Source organism: Cetorhinus maximus, chromosome 12 (genome assembly GCF_964194155.1).
Source record: "Cetorhinus maximus chromosome 12, sCetMax3.hap1.1, whole genome shotgun sequence".
NCBI lineage: Eukaryota > Metazoa > Chordata > Chondrichthyes > Lamniformes > Cetorhinidae > Cetorhinus > Cetorhinus maximus.
The window spans coordinates 75396094-75418118 of NC_135890.1; the positions used below are offsets into that span (position 1 = coordinate 75396094).

General features: G+C 40.6%; 1 protein-coding gene across 2 annotated transcripts in view; it reads right to left on the reverse strand.

The window, feature by feature from the left end:
* Positions 1-9922: 9922 nt before the first annotated feature.
* Positions 9923-22025, reverse strand: part of LOC144687594 (paxillin-like) — a 177687-nt gene continuing 165584 nt past the window's right edge. For both annotated transcript variants that reach the window (XM_078553924.1, XM_078553923.1), the window contains 4 exons: positions 21689-21862; positions 19276-19357; positions 15253-15401; positions 9923-11790 (listed from right to left, as the gene is read on the reverse strand). In XM_078553924.1, the coding sequence (XP_078410050.1) occupies positions 11524-11790; positions 15253-15401; positions 19276-19357; positions 21689-21862 (672 nt within the window). In that variant the 3' untranslated portion in view covers positions 9923-11523. The remainder of the gene's footprint in view (positions 11791-15252; positions 15402-19275; positions 19358-21688; positions 21863-22025) is intronic.

Consider the following 22025-nt stretch of genomic DNA (forward strand, 5'->3'; position numbering starts at 1 on the left):
GAGCAGGGGTAAGCCATTCATCCTCACAATTCTGTCCTGCCACATGTTTGATCTGCATTCTAATTTCACTTTTGCTCCATATCTGTTAATACCCTCACTGAGCAAAAATCAATCTCTCTGTTTCCTCCTGCATAGCACAGCTCACTGCTGCTGCAACAAGCTCCATAACCTTTATGCCACACTGCTAGATATTTGGCCAGTTACCTAAGTGAGATCTGACTAAGAGTAAACAGAATTGTGAACAGCTGCCCACAGGAAACAGGACAATTTCTGAAATCTCCAAGCCCAAGAGCCTGCTATATGCGTAATTGGGCGGGGGGTGGGGCGGACAATCAAACATTTAAAACTGCCTGATAACAACATAATGACGATGAAACAAAAAAGCATAACTTTCTTTCATAGAAAAGTGAAGAAAACTAAAGAACATTCAAGTTCTGTCAAACTGAGTGATGATGGAGAGGTGAGCTTCAGTGCTGCAGCTGCCTCAGTTTCAACATTGACCACACAGTGTAATACTGAGACTGAGCTTGATCCAGTGGAAGGTCTGTATCCTTGTGCGCATATGTGGCAGAGGAAATGTGGAAGAGGAAAAAAGAGACATATCTTTGGATAGAGTATAAGGATGAAAGACTTGGGTGTAAAGTGTGTGCAAATATTGGTAGCTTATCAATTTTCATGTCCAAGGGATTGAAACTTTTGAATGAATGGCATTTGTACCAATTATCATACAATGGATTCAAATAGAGCGCATGTTTAAAATCTCTCAGATAAAAGGTTGCAGAACACGAACTATTGAAAGTTCACATCACTGTGCAATGTGTCACTGAAAAAACAAATGGAGACACTCTTGGAAAAATTTATGACAACCTGAACGTCTCATCTAAAGGCAACTTATTGTGCAGTTTTCCATTCTGCATATTACTTGACTCAAAACAACAGACCTTACTCTGAGCACTTTTAAAAAGAATTGAGGACAAAGTAAAAGATGATGATGCGAGGTCGTTTTTCTGCATTGTATTATACATCAGGAGGTCCTATGCAAAAATGCCCTGGACATCAATCAGATTGTTCACATAGTAGTGAAAATAGTGAACTACATAAGAGCAGGGTGACTTAATCATCGGCAATTCATTTCCCCTCTTGAAGACACTGATCCCGAACACCAGGAATTACATTATCATACAAACATTCACTGGCAGAGACTGGGAAAAGTATTGCAATGAGTGTGGGAGCTTAGAGATGAAATTTGCACTTTTTGGAGATGCAGGGGAAAGAAAATTGTTTCCCTGAATTAAGTAATTTCAGCTGGGTGTGCAACCTCATTTTGATATGGACATTTTTGGTGCATTTAAATTAACTTAACATGAAGCTGCAAGACAAGAATGTATTTGTGCGGGAGTTGCATTCTGAGTTGCTTTTAACGTCATTAGTCTTGTTATCAAAACAAATGAGCAAAGAATTCGCTCACTTTCCAACAATGAAATACTTAGAATTGTCGCTAGAGTGGATAGAAAAGTGCAGCAAAATTTTGAGTCAACTGCACAGAGAACTTTCTCGTTGATTCTTTGACTTTGAGAAGATGCTGGAGCTGGTATCATTTGATTATGTGAAAGCCCTGCAAGAATTACAACTTGAGCTCATTGATCTCCACCTGCATGGGAAAATACAATTCAGAAAAAACAGATGAGTTTTATGTTTTCTTGAGAGAAACTAAGTTCCCAAATACTCGCGAGATGGTACAGAAAATAGTTGTTCACTTCCACCTATGTGGGCAAACATTTTCCTTCCTGAAATGCAACAAATCGCACTACAGATCCCAGTTAACTGACCAGCATCTCAGCTTCTTATTGCGGATTTCTACAAGAATGACACCAGACTTTGATGCCATTATAAAGAGGCGTGACAAACTGCATTGTTCACATTAAGCAAAGATTGCAGATTTGCTTTCACTATTGGAATGCATCATTATTATGGTATAATTATAATAAGTAAGATTTTATATTTATTTCCACCAAAAATTCTCTCTAATATTTCTTCAGAATTAAATTGATTAGCAAAGAGTTTGTTTAATAACTTCTGATTTACTTGGAAACTAAAATAGTTTAAATATATTTTTGGTTATTATCACAGTCAAATGGAAAATTATTGATGATTCAACAAAGCTAATTACAGATTTGAAAATAAAGAAGTAATCAATAAATGAAAAAACTAGTGCAGTGAACTGAAAGGTTTTGGCTATCATAACATCAGTGTTCTGACAGGAGCAGTACAGTTGTGTGGTTAAAAACAACGGAGAACTCTATACAAATTTTCTAACAGTTTAATTTTATTTTAACATAGTGGTTTTAAAACAAAATTGTGTTGTTCATTAGCAGATCCCTGTTTAAACATGAATTACTTGTTTCTTGAGCATTTATGCAATCTCCATTACCCAGATGTGGCCCTCAGGCTGAAAAGTTTGCCCACTCCTGTCTAAAGTAGTCCTGATATAAATAGGATGGAAACATATCCTAGAACAGCCATAGAAAACTCTTAAACTTCCTGGCTACAATGTCTTCTGGCCTTCAACACTGCTATAATGAAGCTGTACAAACTTCAGGTACAGCACAATACATTTCTACTGAGAACATTTAAACTCTCTGGCCCTCTCATTGACTTTAGAACTAGTGTCTCTAAAGGGGATTGCAAATGATGTGGAATGGGTCTTTTGAGGTGATGGAACTGGGTTCACATAAAAACAGAATGTGTTGGAAATACAGTAGGTCAGGCAACATCTGTGGGGAGGGAAACAGTTACCATTTCAGGTTGTTGAGCTGTTGTCAGAACCAGATTTGAACATGGGCCATGGACCCTTTATCAGAATCTGAGCTCGAAGCTGAAACAGCTCTTGGTATGGACTCAGTATTCTTTACTTCTCCTTAGACGTTTGGCCAATTTTTGTGGATCAATAAGGGTGGCACTGGGTTTCTTAGGCTTCTGGATCCCACTCTGTTTTGCCACTTCCTCCTCTATACAATTCAGACATATTTACATCAATGCCCTAAGTATTAACACACATTGTTATTTCCTTTATGCTGAGTCAACAGTGGCTCAGTTGGTAGCACTCTCACCTCTGAGTCAGAAGGTCATGGATTCAAGTCTCACATCAGAGACTCGAGCACAAAAGTCCAGGTTGATAGTCCCAAAGTTGCACTGTTGGATGAGACCTTAAACTCAGGTCCCCCATCTGCTCTTTCAGGTAGACGTAAGCATGGTACTATTCAAAGAAGAGTAGGGGGGATTATCTGATCATTATCACATTGCTGTTTGGTGGGAGCTTGCTGCTGCATTTCCTACATTACAATAGTAACTACAATTCAAAAGTACTTTATTGGCTGTAAAGTGCTTTGGAAGGTCATGCAAGGCAATAAGAATTTTAGATTTTAAGTGCTGCAGGATTGAGATCGTGTGGGACAGAGGCATGGGTGAATAAGACCTAAGGATACAAGCTGTAGAGTTTTGGATAAATTGATGTTTCTGTAGTTAAGAGGGTGGAAGGCCAGCCAGGAGAGAATCGGAGTGACTGGCTTAGAAATTGCACTTTGTACCTAATAAGGCCACTAGTAGCAACATAGAAAATTCATCCGTTGGTCTCTTTAGTAAAATAAACGAGCTGCGGCTGCTAGTGGCGTTCTCAGAAGCAGCTCATCGCTCACAGGATGTCTGGCTGGAGCAACGGGCAACAATGTAAATTGAGTTGGAGATGGAGGCAATCAGGAGTGGGGAGAACAATGGTCAGCTTAGTTTTAATGTGGAGCCCTTTCTCGCCCCACATTAAGCTGAGTAAAGGTCATTGACATGAAACTTTAACTCTGTTTCTCTCTTCACAGAGGCTGCCAGACCTGCCGAGTATTTCCAGCATTTTCTGTTTTTGTTTTCAGATTTCCAGTGCCCGTTGTATTTTGCTTTTGTATTAGTCTTTGTGATGGAGTGGACTTGAATTTTACCCCCATTTTCTCTTTGAAAGTACCAAATTTAAACCACTTGTTTTGGCTACAGATGATCAAAAAATTACCAGGTTTGATGTAGGCTTATAGGCATCCCAAATTTCCAAAGATTAGCAATTTTGCAAGTGGAGCCTTCCAGCAATGATTTAAATATGTCAGCATGGATCAATATCGTATCAAAGCCTAATAATTTTCCTATGTTAAGATTAAAAGCAAGGCCCAAATTTTGAAACATGTACAAGCTAGGCTGTATTCTTTTGCATAGGTTTGATTTTCAGGTAGATCCAGTTTCCTCTCAATCTGTTCTGAACAGTAGTTGGTGGCTCCTCATATCAGCCAGCATTCTTCAACTCTCTCCTAATCTTTATTCTCCATATTAATAACAAGCTCCATTCTTCATTCAACTTTGTTTTTTTACTCAGCAGGTCCGACAGCATCTGCGGAGGGGAACACAGTCAACGCTTCGAGTCCGTATGACTCTTCAACAGTTGAAGAGTCATACGGACTCGAAGTGTTGACCGTGTTCCTCTCCGCAGATGCTGTCGGACCTGCTGAGTTTTTCCAGGTATTTTTATTTTTGTTTTTGTTTTGGATTACCAGCATCTGCAATTTTTTGCTTTTATTTTTGTTTTTTTACTGATGCTTCCACTCTTATGTCCCTCAATTTGAGATCACAAATCCTTCAATGATTAAATTACAACATTCTGATCTCCATACAGCAATGAAAATATATTGATTCTCCATTTTTCACAAATCTCTTGCAATTAATATCAATAAGCGTCATCTCTTAACTTTTGCGACTCCACACCTTTCATATTGGGATGCTTCTTGTCCATCACTTGTTCTTCCACTATATTCCCGTTTTCTGGAATGCTGTTTCTCTCAGTCTTGTTACCTATTTCTCTACTTTCAAAATCTCCTCTTCAACCATGAATTCAACATTAACTCTGTTTCTCCCTCACACAAAAACAAAAATACCTGGAAAGACATCTTTTAGCTATCTCCTCCTATCACTGACCCTCTATCCAGCTCTACCCTCCCCCCTTTAAACCAGCTTATATTTCACCTCTTTTCTATTTTTACTTAGTTCTGTTGAAGAGTCACACGGACTCGAAACATTAACTGTGCTCCTCTCCGCAGATGCTGCCAGACCTGTTGAGTTTTTCCAGATATTTTTGTTTTTGTTTTGGATTTCCAGCATCCGCAGTTTTTTGCTTTTATCTGTTTATCCCTCCACTGATGATATTGCCAGACCTGCTGAGTTTTTCTAGCATTTCCTGTTTTTATTTCAGATTTCCAGCATCCACAGTATTTTGCTTCCATTTGCTCGCATGCTTGACATTAATTGTTTTTGCCAGTGTAAAATGTTTTGAGACAATCTGCTACACGTGAGCAGCACTAAAGAAATTTGAGTAGCTGTTGATCTCAAATGAACTCCCACGTCTCCATTTCCACAGTTGCCTTGAAATAGCTCAGTTTGCTCTTTCAATACCAAACAGTTCTTTTCTTTTCAACAACTCTTAAACAGCCCAAAATGTCTAAATCTACCCAAGACCTAAATAATGTTCCTCTATCTGGGGAAGCTCTTCTGCCACGTAACATTCTTGAGAGGATGTAAAAAAAGGCTTACTGCCTGACAGACAACCCATAATTTTCCTCGAACCCCTCTTGCTCTTTGTTGCAACCCATTTCTATTTGATACAGCTATGGTTAGTGTTCTCTGAACCTCTATCTAATTAAAATTAAAAGTATACCATTAAACATTTTTTTTGCTGTCTGTAACTGTGGCCAGAATCTTCGGGTCATAAAATGCATAAAATGATGCGCGGTGACGCCGGCCATGCGTCCCAACGTCACCGCGCATCATTCTGATCCTCAGTTCGGTGGGCGCGCACCGGAGTCAGCTGCGCACCCGCCGAACTGTCAAAGGCCTATTAAGGCCATTTAAAAACTAATTAAAGTGATTAACTGAGCTGCCCGTCCAACCTTAAGGTTGGCGGGCAGGCAAAGAGCCCAGGCGGCCTTCGCATTTATCATGAAACCTCATCCACAGGCGAGAAGAGGTTTCACGAAGTGCTTAAAAATTGAATGAAAGTTTTTATTAAAGTTCGTTGACATGTCTTAAAAATTTTCTTTCTTTATTAAAATTTTTACAAATCAAACTAATCTCCCTGAGGCAGCTCTGTGCCTCAGGGAGATTTCTCCGCTCTTTTGCGTGCATGCACGAAAGAGTGCAGGCCCCGACTCAGCCTACTCCCCACCACCTGCACAGGGAGCGCACAGCGCTTCTGGGTGCGCGTCACACTGGGCGGGCCTTAATTGGCTTGCCCACGTAAAATGGCGGCGTGCCAAATTCTCCCCTGTGTTATCTAGAATTTTCAGCACAGAAATTGGCCATTCAACCCATCTGGTCTATGCCAGTGCTTATGTGTCCACAGGGGCCTCCACGCAGTCTATTTCACCTGCCCCTACAGCATTTCCTTCTATTCCTTTCTCAATCACATACTTATCTAGCATCCCCTTAAAGCTATTTGTGGCTCATTAGGGAGCACTCTTGCCTGAGTCATAAGGTTCCAGGTTCAAGACCACTGCAGGACTTTAACATAAAAATCAAGACTGACACTCCAGTGCACTAATGAGGGAGTGCTGCATTGTTAGAGATTCCATCTTTTGGATGAGACATTAAACTGAGGCCCCATTTGCCACTCAGGTGGACGTAAAAGATCTCCAGGCACTATTCTGAAGATGACAGCAGTGTTATCCACTGTGTCCTAGCCAATATTTATCCTTCAATCATCGTCAGAGATTGTGTTCAACGTTCAACAGAACCTTTTACCCGCCTCCAATATTCTCCCTCTACCTGGACGCCTCCCTCCGGTTTCTTACCTTTTCTTGATCTTTTCATTGAGAACTATCGGCGTGACATCAGTCATCTCAATTTCTCTGCTCCTCTCACCCACTCTAACCTGTCTCTCTCTGAACTTGCTGCACTCTGTTCTCTCAGGTCCAGCCCTGACATTGTCATCAAACCTGCTGACAAGGGTGATGCTGTTGTTGTCTGGCGCACTGACTTCTACCTCGCAGAGGCTGAGCGTCAACTCGCAGACACTTCCTCCTACCTCCCCCTGGACCATGACCCCACCACTGAACATCAAGCCATTGTTTCCAGGACTGTTACTGACCTCATCTCCTCTGGAGATCTTCCTTCCACAGCTTCCAACATCATAGCCTCCCAACCTTGGACTGCCCGCTTCTACCTCCTACCAAAATCCACAAACAGGACTGTCCCGGCAGACCGATCGTGTCAGCCTGTTCCTGCCCCACGGAACTCATTTCTTGCTATCTTGACTCCATTCTCTCTCCCCTTGTCCAGTCCCTTCCCAACTACACCCGTGATTCCTCTGACACCCTACATCATATCAACAATTTCCAGTTCCCTGGCCCCAACCGCCTCCTCTTCACCATGGGCATGCAATCCCTCTACACCTCCATCCCCCACCGGGATGGTCTGAAGGCTCTCCGCTTCTTCCTCGAACAGAGGCCTGAACAATCCCCATCCACCACTACTCTCCTCCGTCTGGCTGAACTTGTTCTCTCACTGAACAATTTCTCCTTTAACTCCTCTCACTTCCTCCAAATAAAAGGTGTGGCTATGGGTACCCGCATGGGCCCCAGTTATGCCTGTCTCTTTATGGGGTATGTGGAATATTCCTTGTTCCAGTCCTACTCCGGCCCCATCCCACAACTCTTTCACCGGTACGTCGATGATTGCCATGGTGCTGCTTCATGCTCTCATCTGGACCTGGAAAAATTTATTAATTTTGCTTCCAATTTCCACCCCTCCATCATTTTCACATGGTCTATTTTTGACACTTCCCTTCCCTTCCTTGACCTCTCTGTCTCAATTTCTGGTGATAGACTGTCCAGCAATATTCATTACAAGCCTACCGACTCCCACAGCTACCTCGACTACAACTCCTCACACCCCGCTTCCTGTAAGGACTCTATCCTATTCTCTCAGTTCCTTTGCCTCCGTCGCATCTGTTCTGATGATGCCACTTTCAAAAACAGTTCCTCTGACATGTCTTCCTTCTTCCTTAACTGAGGTTTTCCACCCACAGTGGTTGACAGGGCCCTCAACCGTGTCCGGCCCAACTCCCGCACATCCGCCCTCACACCTTCCTCTCCTTCCCAGAACCATGATAGGGTCCCCCTTGTCCTCACATGTCACCCCACCAGCCTCCGCATTCAAAGGATCATCCTCCGCCATTTCCAGCATGATGCCACCACCAAACACATCTTCCCTTCACCCCCCCCGGCGGCATTCCGCAGGGATCATTCCCTCCGGGGCACCCTGGTCCACTCCTCCATCACCCCCTACACCTCAACCCCCTCCCAGGGCACCTTCCCATGCAACTGCAGAAGGTGCAGCACCTGCTCCATTACTTCCCCTCTCCTCACCGTCCAAGGGCCCAAACACTCCTTTCAAGTGAAGCAGCATTTCACTTGCACTTCCCTCAATTTAGTCCACTGCATTCGCTGCTCCCAATGCAGTTTCCTCTACATTGGAGAGACCAAACGCAGACTGGGTGACCGCTTTGCGGAACACCTTCGGTCTGTCTGCAAGCATGACCCAGACCTCCCTGTCACTTGCTATTTCAACACTCCACCCTGCTCTCATGCCGTCCTTGGCCTGCTGCAATGTTCCAGTGAAGCTCAACGCAAGCTGGTGGAACAGCACCTCATCTTCTGATTAGGCACTTTACAGCCTTCTGGACTGAATATTGAGTTCAACAACTTTAGATCATGAACTCTCTCCTCCATCCCCACCCCCTTTCCGATCCCCCTTTTTTCCAATAATTTATATGGATTTTTCTTTTCCCACCTATTTCCATTATTTTTAAATGTATTTCCATCCATTGTTTTATCTCTACCTTTTAGCCTATTTCGATCCCTTCCCCCCCACCCCACCCCCACTAGGGCTATCTGTACCTTGCTTGTCCTGCTTTCTACCTTTAATGTCACCTATTAGCACATTCCTTAGATAATATCACCACTTTCAACACCTTTGTCCTTTTGTCTATGACATCTTTTGGCAACCTCCACCTATCACTGGCCCTCTATCGCATCCGCAGTTTTTTGCTTTTATCCCTCTATCCAGCTCTACCTGTCCCACCCCCCCCCCCCCCCCCCGCTTAAACCAGCTTATATTTCACCTCTTTTCTATTTTTCCTTAGTTCTGTTGAAGAGTCATACGGACTCGAAACGTTAACTGTGTTCCTCTCCGTAGATGCTGTCAGACCTGCTGAGTTTTTCCAGGTAATTTTATTTTTGTTTTGGATTTCCAGCATCCGCAGTTTTTTGCTTTTATCGTCACAGATTATCTGATCGTTCTCACATTGTTGACTATAGGAGATTGCTGTGAACAGCTTGGTTACTGTATTTCCTAAATTACAACGGTGACTAACTTCAACAGTACTTTATTGGCTGTAAGGCACTTAGAGACGTCCCATGGTCGTGGAAAGTGCTGTAGAAATGCATCAATGCTGTTAGTTTCAACTACTCCATGGGTTAGCAAATTCCATATTCTGACCACACTTTGGGTAAAGAAATTTCTCCTGAATTCTTTATTAGGTTTATTGAAAATGTATTTATTTGTTGAAATCAAAGACTCAGTCTCCCACTGCATATTTATGTAAACTAAACTCTTCACTCTCCTCAGTCCTTCCTTCCAATCTCTGCAGACTTTTAAAAGTCAAGATTCAAATCAAAACTCAAGTAATTGCTCCTTCATCTGGGTTTCTAATTTTAAAAGTATACAATCCACCTGCACCAACTATCCTCCAGCTGGGCAACTGTAAAAATAGACGTCTTGTGAATTAATACCAGATCAATTTGGATCCTTTAGCAGATGAAAATAAACCCAACCATTGAAATAAAGTGAAAAGCAACTTTTATTGGCAAAAAAAAAAACCATGAGATTATATGTGCAAGCCATAATTAAAGGATGTACAAAGATGTAGTTAAACACAGGTAAATTATCAGTGATCAGAGGCAGGAATCAGGACTATTTCCTTAGAACAGTTTCTTTCATTCTCAAGTGATTCCCTTTGGTTTAATGGCAGATTGAATTCAATGCACTGTAAACAATGGGTTAATTAGGCTTCAATTGACTTGATTGTGACCTACTAAATGGCACTACAATGCTATAACCTCTGATGTTACCATTGTTTTTAAAAAATGAATCATTCATAAGATGAAAGACAAAATATTACAACACATTTTCAGGGAAGACCCAAAAAAAGCTCCACAGCAGGAATTAAGACTTTTCATAAAAAGATAAATTATTGGCAAATTAGGCAATGGAGGAACATGATAAAAATACAGCAGGCTCACAAATGCAAAATGTTTTGTTCACGGATATTAGGTTAGGACATGCCTTAAAGACTAAAACCATTTTTGTGCTATAAAAGTGAATAGGCAATGTCCTGTCTAACAGTCCTTTGGGTTTTCCACTTAAGAATCAGTCATTAGTATTGTAAGAAAGCACAAAAATTGCCACTTCTGTAATGCATTAGCATCACCTACACATCAGATCTGTGGTTTACAAAAGTGGTTGCCATGTTCTTAAAATCACAAAGCTCTGACATGAAAGTTCAGAATTACGAGATCTTTTTGATAACTGAACCCAGAGGATAAAAAGGTACAGTACTGTAAAATTTCTATCAAATACATCTACAGAAGGAGACTCTCCTATGCAACTACACAGGATAGTGCGATTGTGGCCATCGCTGAGAAATATTATTGCTTCAGTTACAGTCAAAGGCATTACTGACATCATGGAGACACTGGTGTACAACAAAGTGAACTTTCTCAAAAGATACCTCTGCTTTCCAGCGCCTTCATCCACATTTCATATAGTTTCTAGAGACTTGCTTCCAGTTTAACTGGGTTCATTTTGGGATTGTTTCGGTGTAATTGGTTTTACCGAGTCCTTCAGGGGTCATTCAATTACGGTTATGGTACTCAGTGTTCAGTTTATCTTTGCTACACAAAACCACCTGCGTGACATTTACCGTGTTGCTGTCAGTGATGTTGTGAGGTTAGAATGGTCAATGCAGTTCTTGAAAAATAATCTAGTAAGAGCTGAGCTGGATGAAGGTCAATGGTCTTTCTTCATTGCAATTTATGTTCTCTTGCCGATGATGGATTCCAGTCACTGGATCTGTCAACTCTTCAACAAGTCTACTACAGAAGGCTATTGACTTGGAGTTTAACACCTTGGTTGGGGGGTTGCAGGGGTGGTGGGGGGGGCGGGGGGGGCATTATGGCACTCTTACCACCTCAATCAGAGGTCTTTCTTTTTCTCAGTCTCTGTAAAGGAAAGGTGATTTATGTATAAAGTAAGTGTTAGTTCAGTCCAAGATCTGTATTACCCCTAAAAGCTGGAGTTGGCTGTTCCATTGGCATGTGCGAAAGTGTGAATTTGTGGAATTGCAGGAATGATTGAACTGAACAAGTGGTTGGTGGGATGGATCTAACAGAAGAGCTTGACAAAGCAGTTGTGACAGTAGGGTTTGTCATTCTGCTCCTTGAAGGTGCCTTTGTTGAGCTGTTTCAGGCAGAAAGCACAGACAAAATGCTCTGGGTGGAACTTCTTCCCCATGGCGGTGATACAACGCCCTGTAATAGGCTTCTGGCATCCAGAGCAAAGTGAGTTGCGACGCTCGTGATAATGCATCTCACAGTATGGCTGCCCCTCATGTTCGAAAAAACTGCCATTTATGAATGGGGTGAAACATTCCTGTAAGCAAATAGAAAAACACATCTCAAAAAAGTGCTTTTGTAATAAAACTGCCATCAACACATACAGATCATACACTCAGTTTGTCCAGTGATTTACAGTGACTACTTGGCATATTAATATTGTGAGTCCTTGAGGGTGCCTTTGTTGAGTTGTTTCAGGCAGAAAGCACAGACAATATGCTCTGCGTGGAACTTCTCCCCCATGGCAGTGATACAGCGTCCTGTGATAGGCTTCTGGCATCCGGAGCTATTGAACACCTTTGAACTATTTTATTCTCAATGTGTGCCAATATAGTGAGCGAATAAAAAATATACATTAGATTGTAATTTGCCATCAACATTCCATAAAAAAAGTTTTCCAATGAGACATTGTGTAGAAAAGCACTTAGCCCCCACCGCTCCTCCCAACCCTCCTCCACTCTTGTGTCCATCACAGATATATCATAAATTATTCCACAATATTTATTTGAGTGAGATTTTCAAGAAACAAGATAATGTGAGGATTTTTTTTTCATAATACTGTTAAGATCACAAAGCGTGTACAGATAAATAGAAGAATAACTGGATACAATTACATACATCACTTTTAAGGCAAACTCTGCTCACAAGTATTAAAGTGCTAATAAGAATAAACAAAAGTAATTTTCGCAGAGGTACGTATTTGGATTTGGAAAATTTAATGTAACCACCACAGAATAAAATCATAACTAAAACTGCTCAAAGATTAGACTCAAAAGAAAAAGAAAAGTGGGAATTTGGGAACAGAATACGGTCAATATGTTCCCTCTAAAAGAACCCGACCAATTGGATGAGTTGTATGGGCTTCTCTCATCCCTGTTATTTCTGTTTCTGGTTTTGAATTGTAGTCTTTGGGATGTTTATCTCATGAAATCCCTATATAAGTGCATGTTTATGTAGTTGTTGTTCTAAGGAGCATCTGAAAGGAAGAGAGGTGGAGATGACGGCATGGCCACCAATGATACCTGCAATGAAAATCAAAGATAAGCAAGAGGCCAGACTGGATTAGCACAAAGATCTCAATGGGTTGTGGGGGCTGGATGAGTTTACAGTGGGGCGAGGGAATGGAGGGATTCGAAAACAGGCATGAGAATATTAAAATTGGCTCCTGGGTTATGGAAAACCTCAATGTAGGTCAACAAGCACATGAGTGAACAGGACTTGGTGAGAATTAGGATATAGGTAGTAGAGTTTCGGATGAACTAAAAACAAAAAATGCTGGAAAAACTCAGCAGGTCTGACGGCATCTGTGGAGGGAAAGACAGAGTTAACGTTTCGAGTCCGTATGACTCTTCTTCAGACATACAGATTTGAAACGTTAACTCTGTCTTTCTCTCCACAGATGCTATCAGACCTGCTGACTTTTTCCAGCATTTTTTGTTTTTGTTTCAGTTTTCCAGCATCCGCAGTATTGTGCCTTCATCTTAGAGTTTCGGATGAGTTTGCCTATGGAGGACACATGGTAGAAAGTCATTATGGACAGCAATAGTTCAGTCTAGAGGTAACAAAAACCATGGATGAAGGTTTCAGCAGCAGATGAGCTGAGGCAGGGATGGAGCCGTGCAATGTTACACTAGATTAAGCTAGATTAAGAGCAATTATAGAGGAATACTTATATCATTAAGAAGTTGTGAAGGTCTGGCAATCCACTATGTAGGAATACATAGTGTTCTACCCAATCAAGAAACAATATTAGGAGTAATCAAGGTTGAAGCCTATGCATCATACAATCACAGCTGGCAGAGGATATAGTAGAGTTTGGAATGCCATTGAGGTAGCTGGAATGAGGAAATAAAAAGGAAACCTCATTTTTTTGTGGGTGATGTCAGACATAAGAGAAGTGCCAGTATCTAATGCTTTTAATTCATCAAAAAAGCAGACAGCACATACCACACAAAAAAGTACGCTTTAGAGAATAGAAATCACAAGGTGACTTGTGCCTTTGCCCCTCTAATGGACATCCATTGGTTCCTCAAGTCATGGAAGGCTAAACTTGCACAGAGTCAAGCCAAGGAGACAAAACTGTAGCTAAAACATAGGCTTAAATAAAGATAGTAAGCAATGGAAACAAGCTTCCTATTATACCATATCATGGTAATACAAGAACACCAAAGTCAGGATTAGGATCTCGGTCAAACCAAATGTTACAGATTAGCCCACAGCAAGGTCTTCAAAATTGAGGCTGAGTATAGGCAGCAATTATGCAGGTTAACTTCATTCAGGCAACGAGGGCTACTCCTTGTTTACTATACCACTAGCAACTCGCATTAAAGGTGTAGATTATATGCATAGGACTCCTCATATCAGATACAGGGAAATGGTGGACATAGCATCACCAGGTCAGACTTTCAACAAATCCAAGAAAGGAAGAGAAAAAAAAACACACACACAAGAAACCAGCCAGAAGACTTAACATGGTATGTTTTCACTAGGTTGCTAGTTATTGGCAGAGTTGAGACTACATCCTGTCAAATAAGAGAAATTTTAAACAATTTTTTCTTTCTTTTGAACAGGCTCTAGGGGAGGGGCTGGAAGAGTATTTTATTTTCAAAGTACTTCTCTTGTCCTCCAAGAGTGACATAGCTTACTTGAAATGATAAAGGAAGAAATAAAATTGAAGAGTTTCTGGCATGTCAGTGCTACCAGCAACACCACAAGACTGATCCTAGATCCTCAAGAACATAACTGAACTGCTCTTCAGTGACCTTCCAAAAAAGCAGACCTTCCAACTGAAACAGGATCTTGGAAGCTATATAACAATGGAATTTCCTTTCAGTGATCACCATTTGCAGTGATCACACAGATGTATGGTCACTTGCCAAATCACATTTATATTAAATGGATTTCCTACCATGTACTGATGTTTTTGTGCTGTAATTTCCACTGTTGAACAGATGAACAGTGCTGCCTTGTTATGGTTGGTATTTTGAACAATAAATAGCTTGTTAATCAGCTAGTCATCCTGTTTTCCTGATCAGTGATTTAATTATCTTAGTCCTTCTTTTGTTTCATTAACTTACACTCAAAAAGCAGCAGAGAGAAGCACTGCTCAACACCTAACTGTACATTAAAATGCTGAGCATAGCATTAGCAGTGTCATTCCAACATTAGCAATATAAAGTACCAATCAGCATTTATCAGCCATGTTCAGCTCCTGCCCACAATTACACTTCAGCTGGATTCTGTCGCAATGCAAATGTTGACATGTACTTCAAAGTTATTCGTCAGATACAATAAAACTCAGTGCCTTAATGGTGTAGCAGTAACATTATTGTTGTAAAATATAAACATATTTTCTACTTCTGTTTTTATTTAACATGTTGCACTATATTGTGTTTTATTCAGAAGTAAAATTGTCACAAATGTACAGCATCCAAGACATAATTTTAATAATCAAGAATAGATTTTGAGCCAGAAAATCCGGATCTGTGCCTTTTCTTACCCGGCAGACAAAGCACTCTGGGTGCCATAGTGAATTGAGGGCTGAGATGTAGTTTTCCAGAATAGCCCGTGCACAACCACCGCACTTCGGGGCAAACATATCAAAGTAATCTTTACGACAATAGGCCTTCCCATCTTTTTCATGGAATCCTGCAAATGAACAATAGGAAACGTCAAAGTAGAAGGATTTGAGATAATCCCAGCTTCACACTAGAACTCAATAAAAACTTAAGTGATATTGCCACTGTTCTTGAAGTCAAGCAAATTGAACCCACAATGAAAAAAGCTTTACATAATGCAGGTGTCTTATTAAAATGATTAATAGTGAGTTAAGACTAATGGAAGATGTCTCTGTTAAAAATTCCCAAATCTAAGTGCAGCGTTGTGAAAACATGACACAAAATTTGTGTTCTGGTGTAGCTGCAATAAGTAAATATAATTAGTTAATATCAAAATAAGTGACTTAAAGGATAATGCTACTACTACTCCCCATGTTACTAATGCCTCATAAATACTCCTAAGCTGCCGCTTGCATTCTAAAGATCTAGCTCCACTGAGATAAAAAGTGTGGTTGCTTCATTTGTTACCAAAGAATTTAAGTGGTGCTTAAAGAACAAGTGGAAAATGGATACTATATAAACTGTAATGAGCAAATTCTTAACTATTTTATCCGCTAAAAATCAAATATATATTTTTCAAATTTTCCTCAATAAAATAAAATGATCATTTGGTAACATTTTAGATCAGTCTGATTGGACAAAATATATACGAATTAGGAGGAGTAGGTCATTTTCCCCCTCGAGCCTGCTCCACTATTCAATAAGATCATAGCTGATCTGATTGTGGCCTCAACTCCACTTTCTTTCCCATCACCTAGACCCTTTTACTCCCTTGTCAATCAAGAATCTATCTAATACAGCCTCAAAAACATTCAATGACCCTGCCTCCACTGCTCTCTGGGGAATAGAGTTCCACTGAGTCACGACTCTTCAGAGAAAAAAATTCTCATCTCCGTCTTAAATGGGAGACCCCTTATTTTTAAAATGTGTTCCCTAGTTCTAGTCTCTCCCATAAGGGAAATCATCCTTTCAGCATCCGCCCTGTCAAGTTCCCTCAGGATTTTATGTTTCAATAAGATATAAATGATAGTAATAAGGGAAAACATTCCTGAATTAATCATTTTCAGCAAAATTGTAAATATGTTATTTACAATCACATTTATATTCATATTTACAATTACACTATAAATAGCAGAGGAAATTTTCACTATGAAGAAAGTGCACATACGTTTCATGTAGGCTTACATTCCATACAAAGAGCAGGAATTCCAGATTCTCCCATTCCAAACATGCTCTTGGGGAACATTAAGCATGAGAAGGTAACAATTTTTCATGTTTTCTCCTTATGTAACAACTGTGTTCAGGTAAAGAATGAAGAGATTGCACAAAAATATTGTCGAGGGATTAGTATATCATGTGTATGTAAATGAATCTCCTGCGACACAGACTGAGAGTGACATACTGGAGGATAAAACTTAATCTGCAGCTCTAATTGGCATTGACAAATAGTACCAGAGATTAACCTGGTTACATATGATATCGTTATATTTCATTAAATGAAGCAAAGGTGTTTGTTGCTGTTTTTTTGCTAATCATAGGTCAGTTTCTTTTAGATGTTGTTCCTGTCTGTAAAATGATGAGGGGCTGAAATAAATGTTTAACTTTTAACATAAAAGATATAGATTAGGCTAAGTGGAATAGAAAATGAGTAAAAGTAATAAAAATAGAAAAATGAGGAAAGAAGGGAAGATATGCGAGCCAACCTTTTTAAAATGGTATTTTAGTTAAGCAGGCAAATCACATGATTAGAGTCACTTAATGGTGCCGGCAGATTAGTCGAGAGTGTCTACCAGAGAACTGAGTTGAAGGTTTCAGAACTGTTGCCAACATTCTTCCACCATGATTTCTTTCAGTGATTAAGGCCGATGGCAAATGCACAATGGGCTGAATAGCCTCCTTATATGATGTATCATTTTATGATTATTTGATTCCATTGTATAGGCAAAGTCTGCAGAGGCAACAGCATTTGTGCATACTACTTTCATATCCTTCTCCAATTCATCATCAGCATTCTCAAGACTGATGGCTTACAAAACAATTTTCTAATCCTCTGATTGAAAAATCAACTTGCATAATATATACAATATAAATATATGAAAATCCATGCACATGTGTTTGCAGATGTTCACCACAATAATCAACTTCAACATCAATCAAAAATCCTAAATCAAGGAAACACTTGATGGTAGCTGGCCATTCAATACAGTCGGGTTTACTTTGAAAACCCGTAATTGACTAGATTAAATGTCATAGCATTGAATAAAACATAGCCATTTCATATAGCAAGATTACATAAAATATCCTACAAGCATTTAAGAACATAGGAACATAAGAAACAGGAGCAGGAGTAGGCCATTCAGCCCCTCAAGCCCACCCTGCCATTCAATAAGATCACGGTTGATTTGCACCAGGTCTCAACTCTTTCGTGCCAGCTCTTCATAGCCCTCAACTCCCCGATACTTCAAAAATCTATCTACCTCCTCTTTAAATACTTTCAGTGATCTAGCCTCCACAACTCTTTGGAGTAGGGAATTCCAGACATTCACTACCCTCTGAGAAAAGAAATTCCTTCGCATCTCAGTTTTAAATGAGTGTCCCCTTATTCTGTAAATATATCCCCTAACTCGAGATTCCCCCACTAGTGGAAACATCTTCTCAACATCTACCCTGTCAAGCCCCCTCAGAATCTTGTACATTTCAATAAGCTCACCCCTCATTCTTCTAAACTCTAATGAATAAAGGCCTAACCTGTTTAGCCATTCTTGATAAGTCAACTCCTTCAACCCAGGAATCAGCCTAGTGAATCTCTTTTGAACTGCCTCCAATGCCAGTATATCCTTTTCCAAAACTGTACACAGTACTCTAGGTGTGGCTTCACCAATACCCTGTACAGTTGTAACAAGACTTCCCTATTTTTAAACTTAAACCCCCAGCAATACAGGCCAAAATTCCATTTGCCTTCTTAATTACTTGCTGCACCCGCATGTGTTTCATGCACAAGAACACCCAGATCCCTCTGTGCTGCACTTTTTTGGAGAGTCTCTTCATTTAAATAATAGTCTGCCTTTTGATTCTTCCCTATCAAAGTGCATGACCACACATTTCCCTACATTAAACTCCACCTGCCAAGTTTTTTGCCCACTCACTCAACCTATCTATATCCCCTTGCAGATTCCTTACGTCCTCATCACAACATGCCTTCTCCATCTATTTTTGTATCGTCAGCAAATTTGGATACATTACATTCTGCCCCCTCCTCCAAGTCATTAATATAGACAGTAAATAATTGAGGCCCTAGGACTGATCCTTGTGGCACTCCGCTAGTTACATCTTTCCAACCTGATAAAGACCCATTAATCCCGACTCTGTCTTGTGTGTGTTAACCAATCCTCAATCCATGCTAATACATTACCCCCAATACCATGAGCTCCTATCGTGCAATAACCTTTAATGTGGCACCTTATCGAATACCTTCTGTAAATCCATGTTTGGCTAACATTATTCTGATGGATTCAAATAGAAGTTCACAACCTATAGGCTTAGTACATTTCCTCGCTCAGAGTAGAATATTATTCTCATGCTTTCATTTATGGCAAAAAAGCTTGAATTGTTAAAAAGCGATTGACCCAGATAGCCAGAAATTTCTTCAGAGCTGGTGGTAGTATAAAGGTTAAATGTGACTAGAAGCCCTGTCCCTGTCACTCTTTCCAATTTGGTGAAGCATAGCCTGGTCCTGCTGTATGGTCTGGCCAACACATGGCACGGTCAGCAGTGAAATGATGTAAGCTCAAAATTGATTCTAGAATACATGGTATGCTAGCAGTTACATTGTGCAATGCTAACACACAGAATCTGGAATGGCCAAATTGCATGAGACAGAAAGCATTCTAGAGACAGCATTATACCATCTGGTCCAAAGAAGGCTCCACACTGGGCACAGAAGAAGTGTTCAGGATGCCAAGTTTTATCCAGTGCTGTCACCACTTTCTGTAACATAGAAAACAAAGAGAAGGCATCAGTACAGCACAGCAAAATGCAGCTGCATCCACCATAGACAACTACATTACAATATTTAGCTGAACACAAGTTGCCCAGATAAAGCTCCACTGCACTGCCCTCATTCCTCACAACAAGGAAAACGATGGCTCCATCATACTGTCACCGTTCTAACAGCTAGGTCTGACACTGCTTCATGCCATGGACTTGGAGTAAATCCATTTCTAAAAACAAACCAATGAAACTTGAATACATTAAAGTCCTGCCATTCGCAACTTCCTCTTTCGCGAATTCACTTTGTTATGATCCCCAGCTGAGGTTACCAGGACTGGACAAACCTGATCCCAGGGTGGAACCCAGCTTGCTAGATCCTAACTTTTTTTTTTAGATACATGGAGAATGGCTACTGAACAGAGTCACAGGAGTCAGCTGATGAACTTTTAACAAAAGAATAAACATTTATTGAACAAGAAAAGATGAACTACATTACAATACTCCTTTACCCACAACTATACCTTTACGGATATATGCATATGTGTAAGGATAACACAAGTTACAAAAGCTATGTTATACTCTAATGTTCACAGTAAGTACAGTCCATGTAAACCAATTGGCAACCTGTGGTCAGATACACCACACTCTGAAGCCAAATGACAGATGCCATCCCAGACAGATGCTATGGATCTCTCCTCAACTCCCCCCAGACACTTGTTACCCTGTGAGCCAACCAGTCTCACTGAACTCCGTCTTTCACATGAGCGTTTCCAATCTCCACTTTCCAAGAACTCGCCTTGGAATCTTCTCCTAGACCGATGCTTTCTCTCAGACACTTTCTGCAAGGGTTCACCTCCAGTGTTTCGAACTCTCCTTCCGAGGTTCCTCTCCCCTGGGTCACCACATGCATTCAAGCTCTCTTCCATGCACTCTCTCTCACCAACTCAGCTGTCAACAGTACACCACTGCTTCACATGCCCATAGCAAAGAGTCACAGACCTTCAGTTGCCTCTTTGGACCTTCTGACTTCTCACAAGCCTTTAAGTCGCTTTGACTCTGCTTCCTGCAGCTTAGAGCTTTAAGCTTGAAGCCTTTCTCTGCCTCTCACTCTTAACTTAATTTAACAAAACCTTTTCCAGTTTCCTGTCTTTCCTTTGACTAGAAGGTCTACTTGGGACTTTCTCCTGTTCCACTCCCCTGGATTCTTAGGGACTTTCTTCTTTAGCTTGGGACTAGCTATCTGTCCCCTTTGTTCCAGTCTCTCCCTGGAAGCTACTTTCAACCAACCTTAGCTTGGAACTGGCTATCTGAGCCTTCTAGGCCTCTTATGCCTGGTAGCTGTCTTCAAAACTGAACTCAAAAACTGCTGTTTCTAGTTTCTTCTGTGTGTCTGGGCGAGTGAACTGCCCCTCTAGACCCCTGTTGCTAGGCAACAGCCCAGTTTTTCTACTCGTGTTTGCTTAACTTCCTTACAGGCGTAAACTCTCATTAGAAATGCAGGCACCTTTTAAAGTGAAATTAAAATTCAACTTGACCTTTTCTTAACACACAGATACAGAAATACAAATCAAACTTAAACATTAAAGCTAAAACTCATTCCTAACACCCACAAATGCCAATATAACTTACTTAAACTAGCTCTATTTCCTAACAACTTATCTGCGCAAAGTCTTTTTATGTCAGATCGCCCATTGCAGGTCCAAATGTTCACTTATCCACAGTTTGAAAATAAAAAATAGAAGTCAACTTTAGAAAGTGCCGAAAACAAAAGCCTAAATGAAGTTAAAACAACAGGTGTCCGTGATATATTTCCTGCAGTAGAAAGTGCTCACTGTGCGTGCATCACTACCGTTGTTTACATATGGGTGTTCCTTGTTGCTGCACTTTAATTTCTGATCACAGTCCACTCCACTCTCAAGTACAGTACTGTAAGTGTGACAAATTTTGTTTTATTAAACTATTTTCCAGTAAATTTTGCTTTAAATTTATTAAAAACATAGTTTTTATTGCCTTTGATCCTTCATACATGTCAAATTTTAGGATGGCTGGAACTCTCCAATTGACTCCCATTGCAAAGTATGTTTGTCGTTCGCGATTTCACCATTTGCGAGGTTTTGCGGGAACGTAACCCCTGTGAACAGCGGGACTTTACTGCATTCCTTTCTTATAGAATGCTATTCCCAGGGATTACAAGAATAGCTGTTAGCTCCAAGTGCACTGTATTTGTTCACATTCATCATTTATAGATGAAGTGCCCAGTAAATAGTCCTCACTTTCACCCCCTCACAATATTAACCATTTCATTTTGAATAAATTTGAGATACTCACATCCAGAATGGGTCCATTGCAGTAGTAACAGCGGGGGGAGAATAGATTGTGGTAGTCTTTCTCACAGTATGGCTGCCCATCTCGCTCGAAGAAATTCCGGGAACCAATCTCCTCTTGACAATGGGTACAAACAAAGTGCTCCGGGTGCCAGGTACGGCCCATCGCAGTGACAACCTGACAGAAAATAAACACATTTTAAAATGCTTTACAAATGTGGAAGGCAGCAAACAATCCCACCTTTTCAAATACTTACAGCTAGTATCCCTTTATAATTATGTATCAAGCAAGTTTGTTAATCAAGGTTACATGACTCTTGAAATACTTATACAGCCTGTAT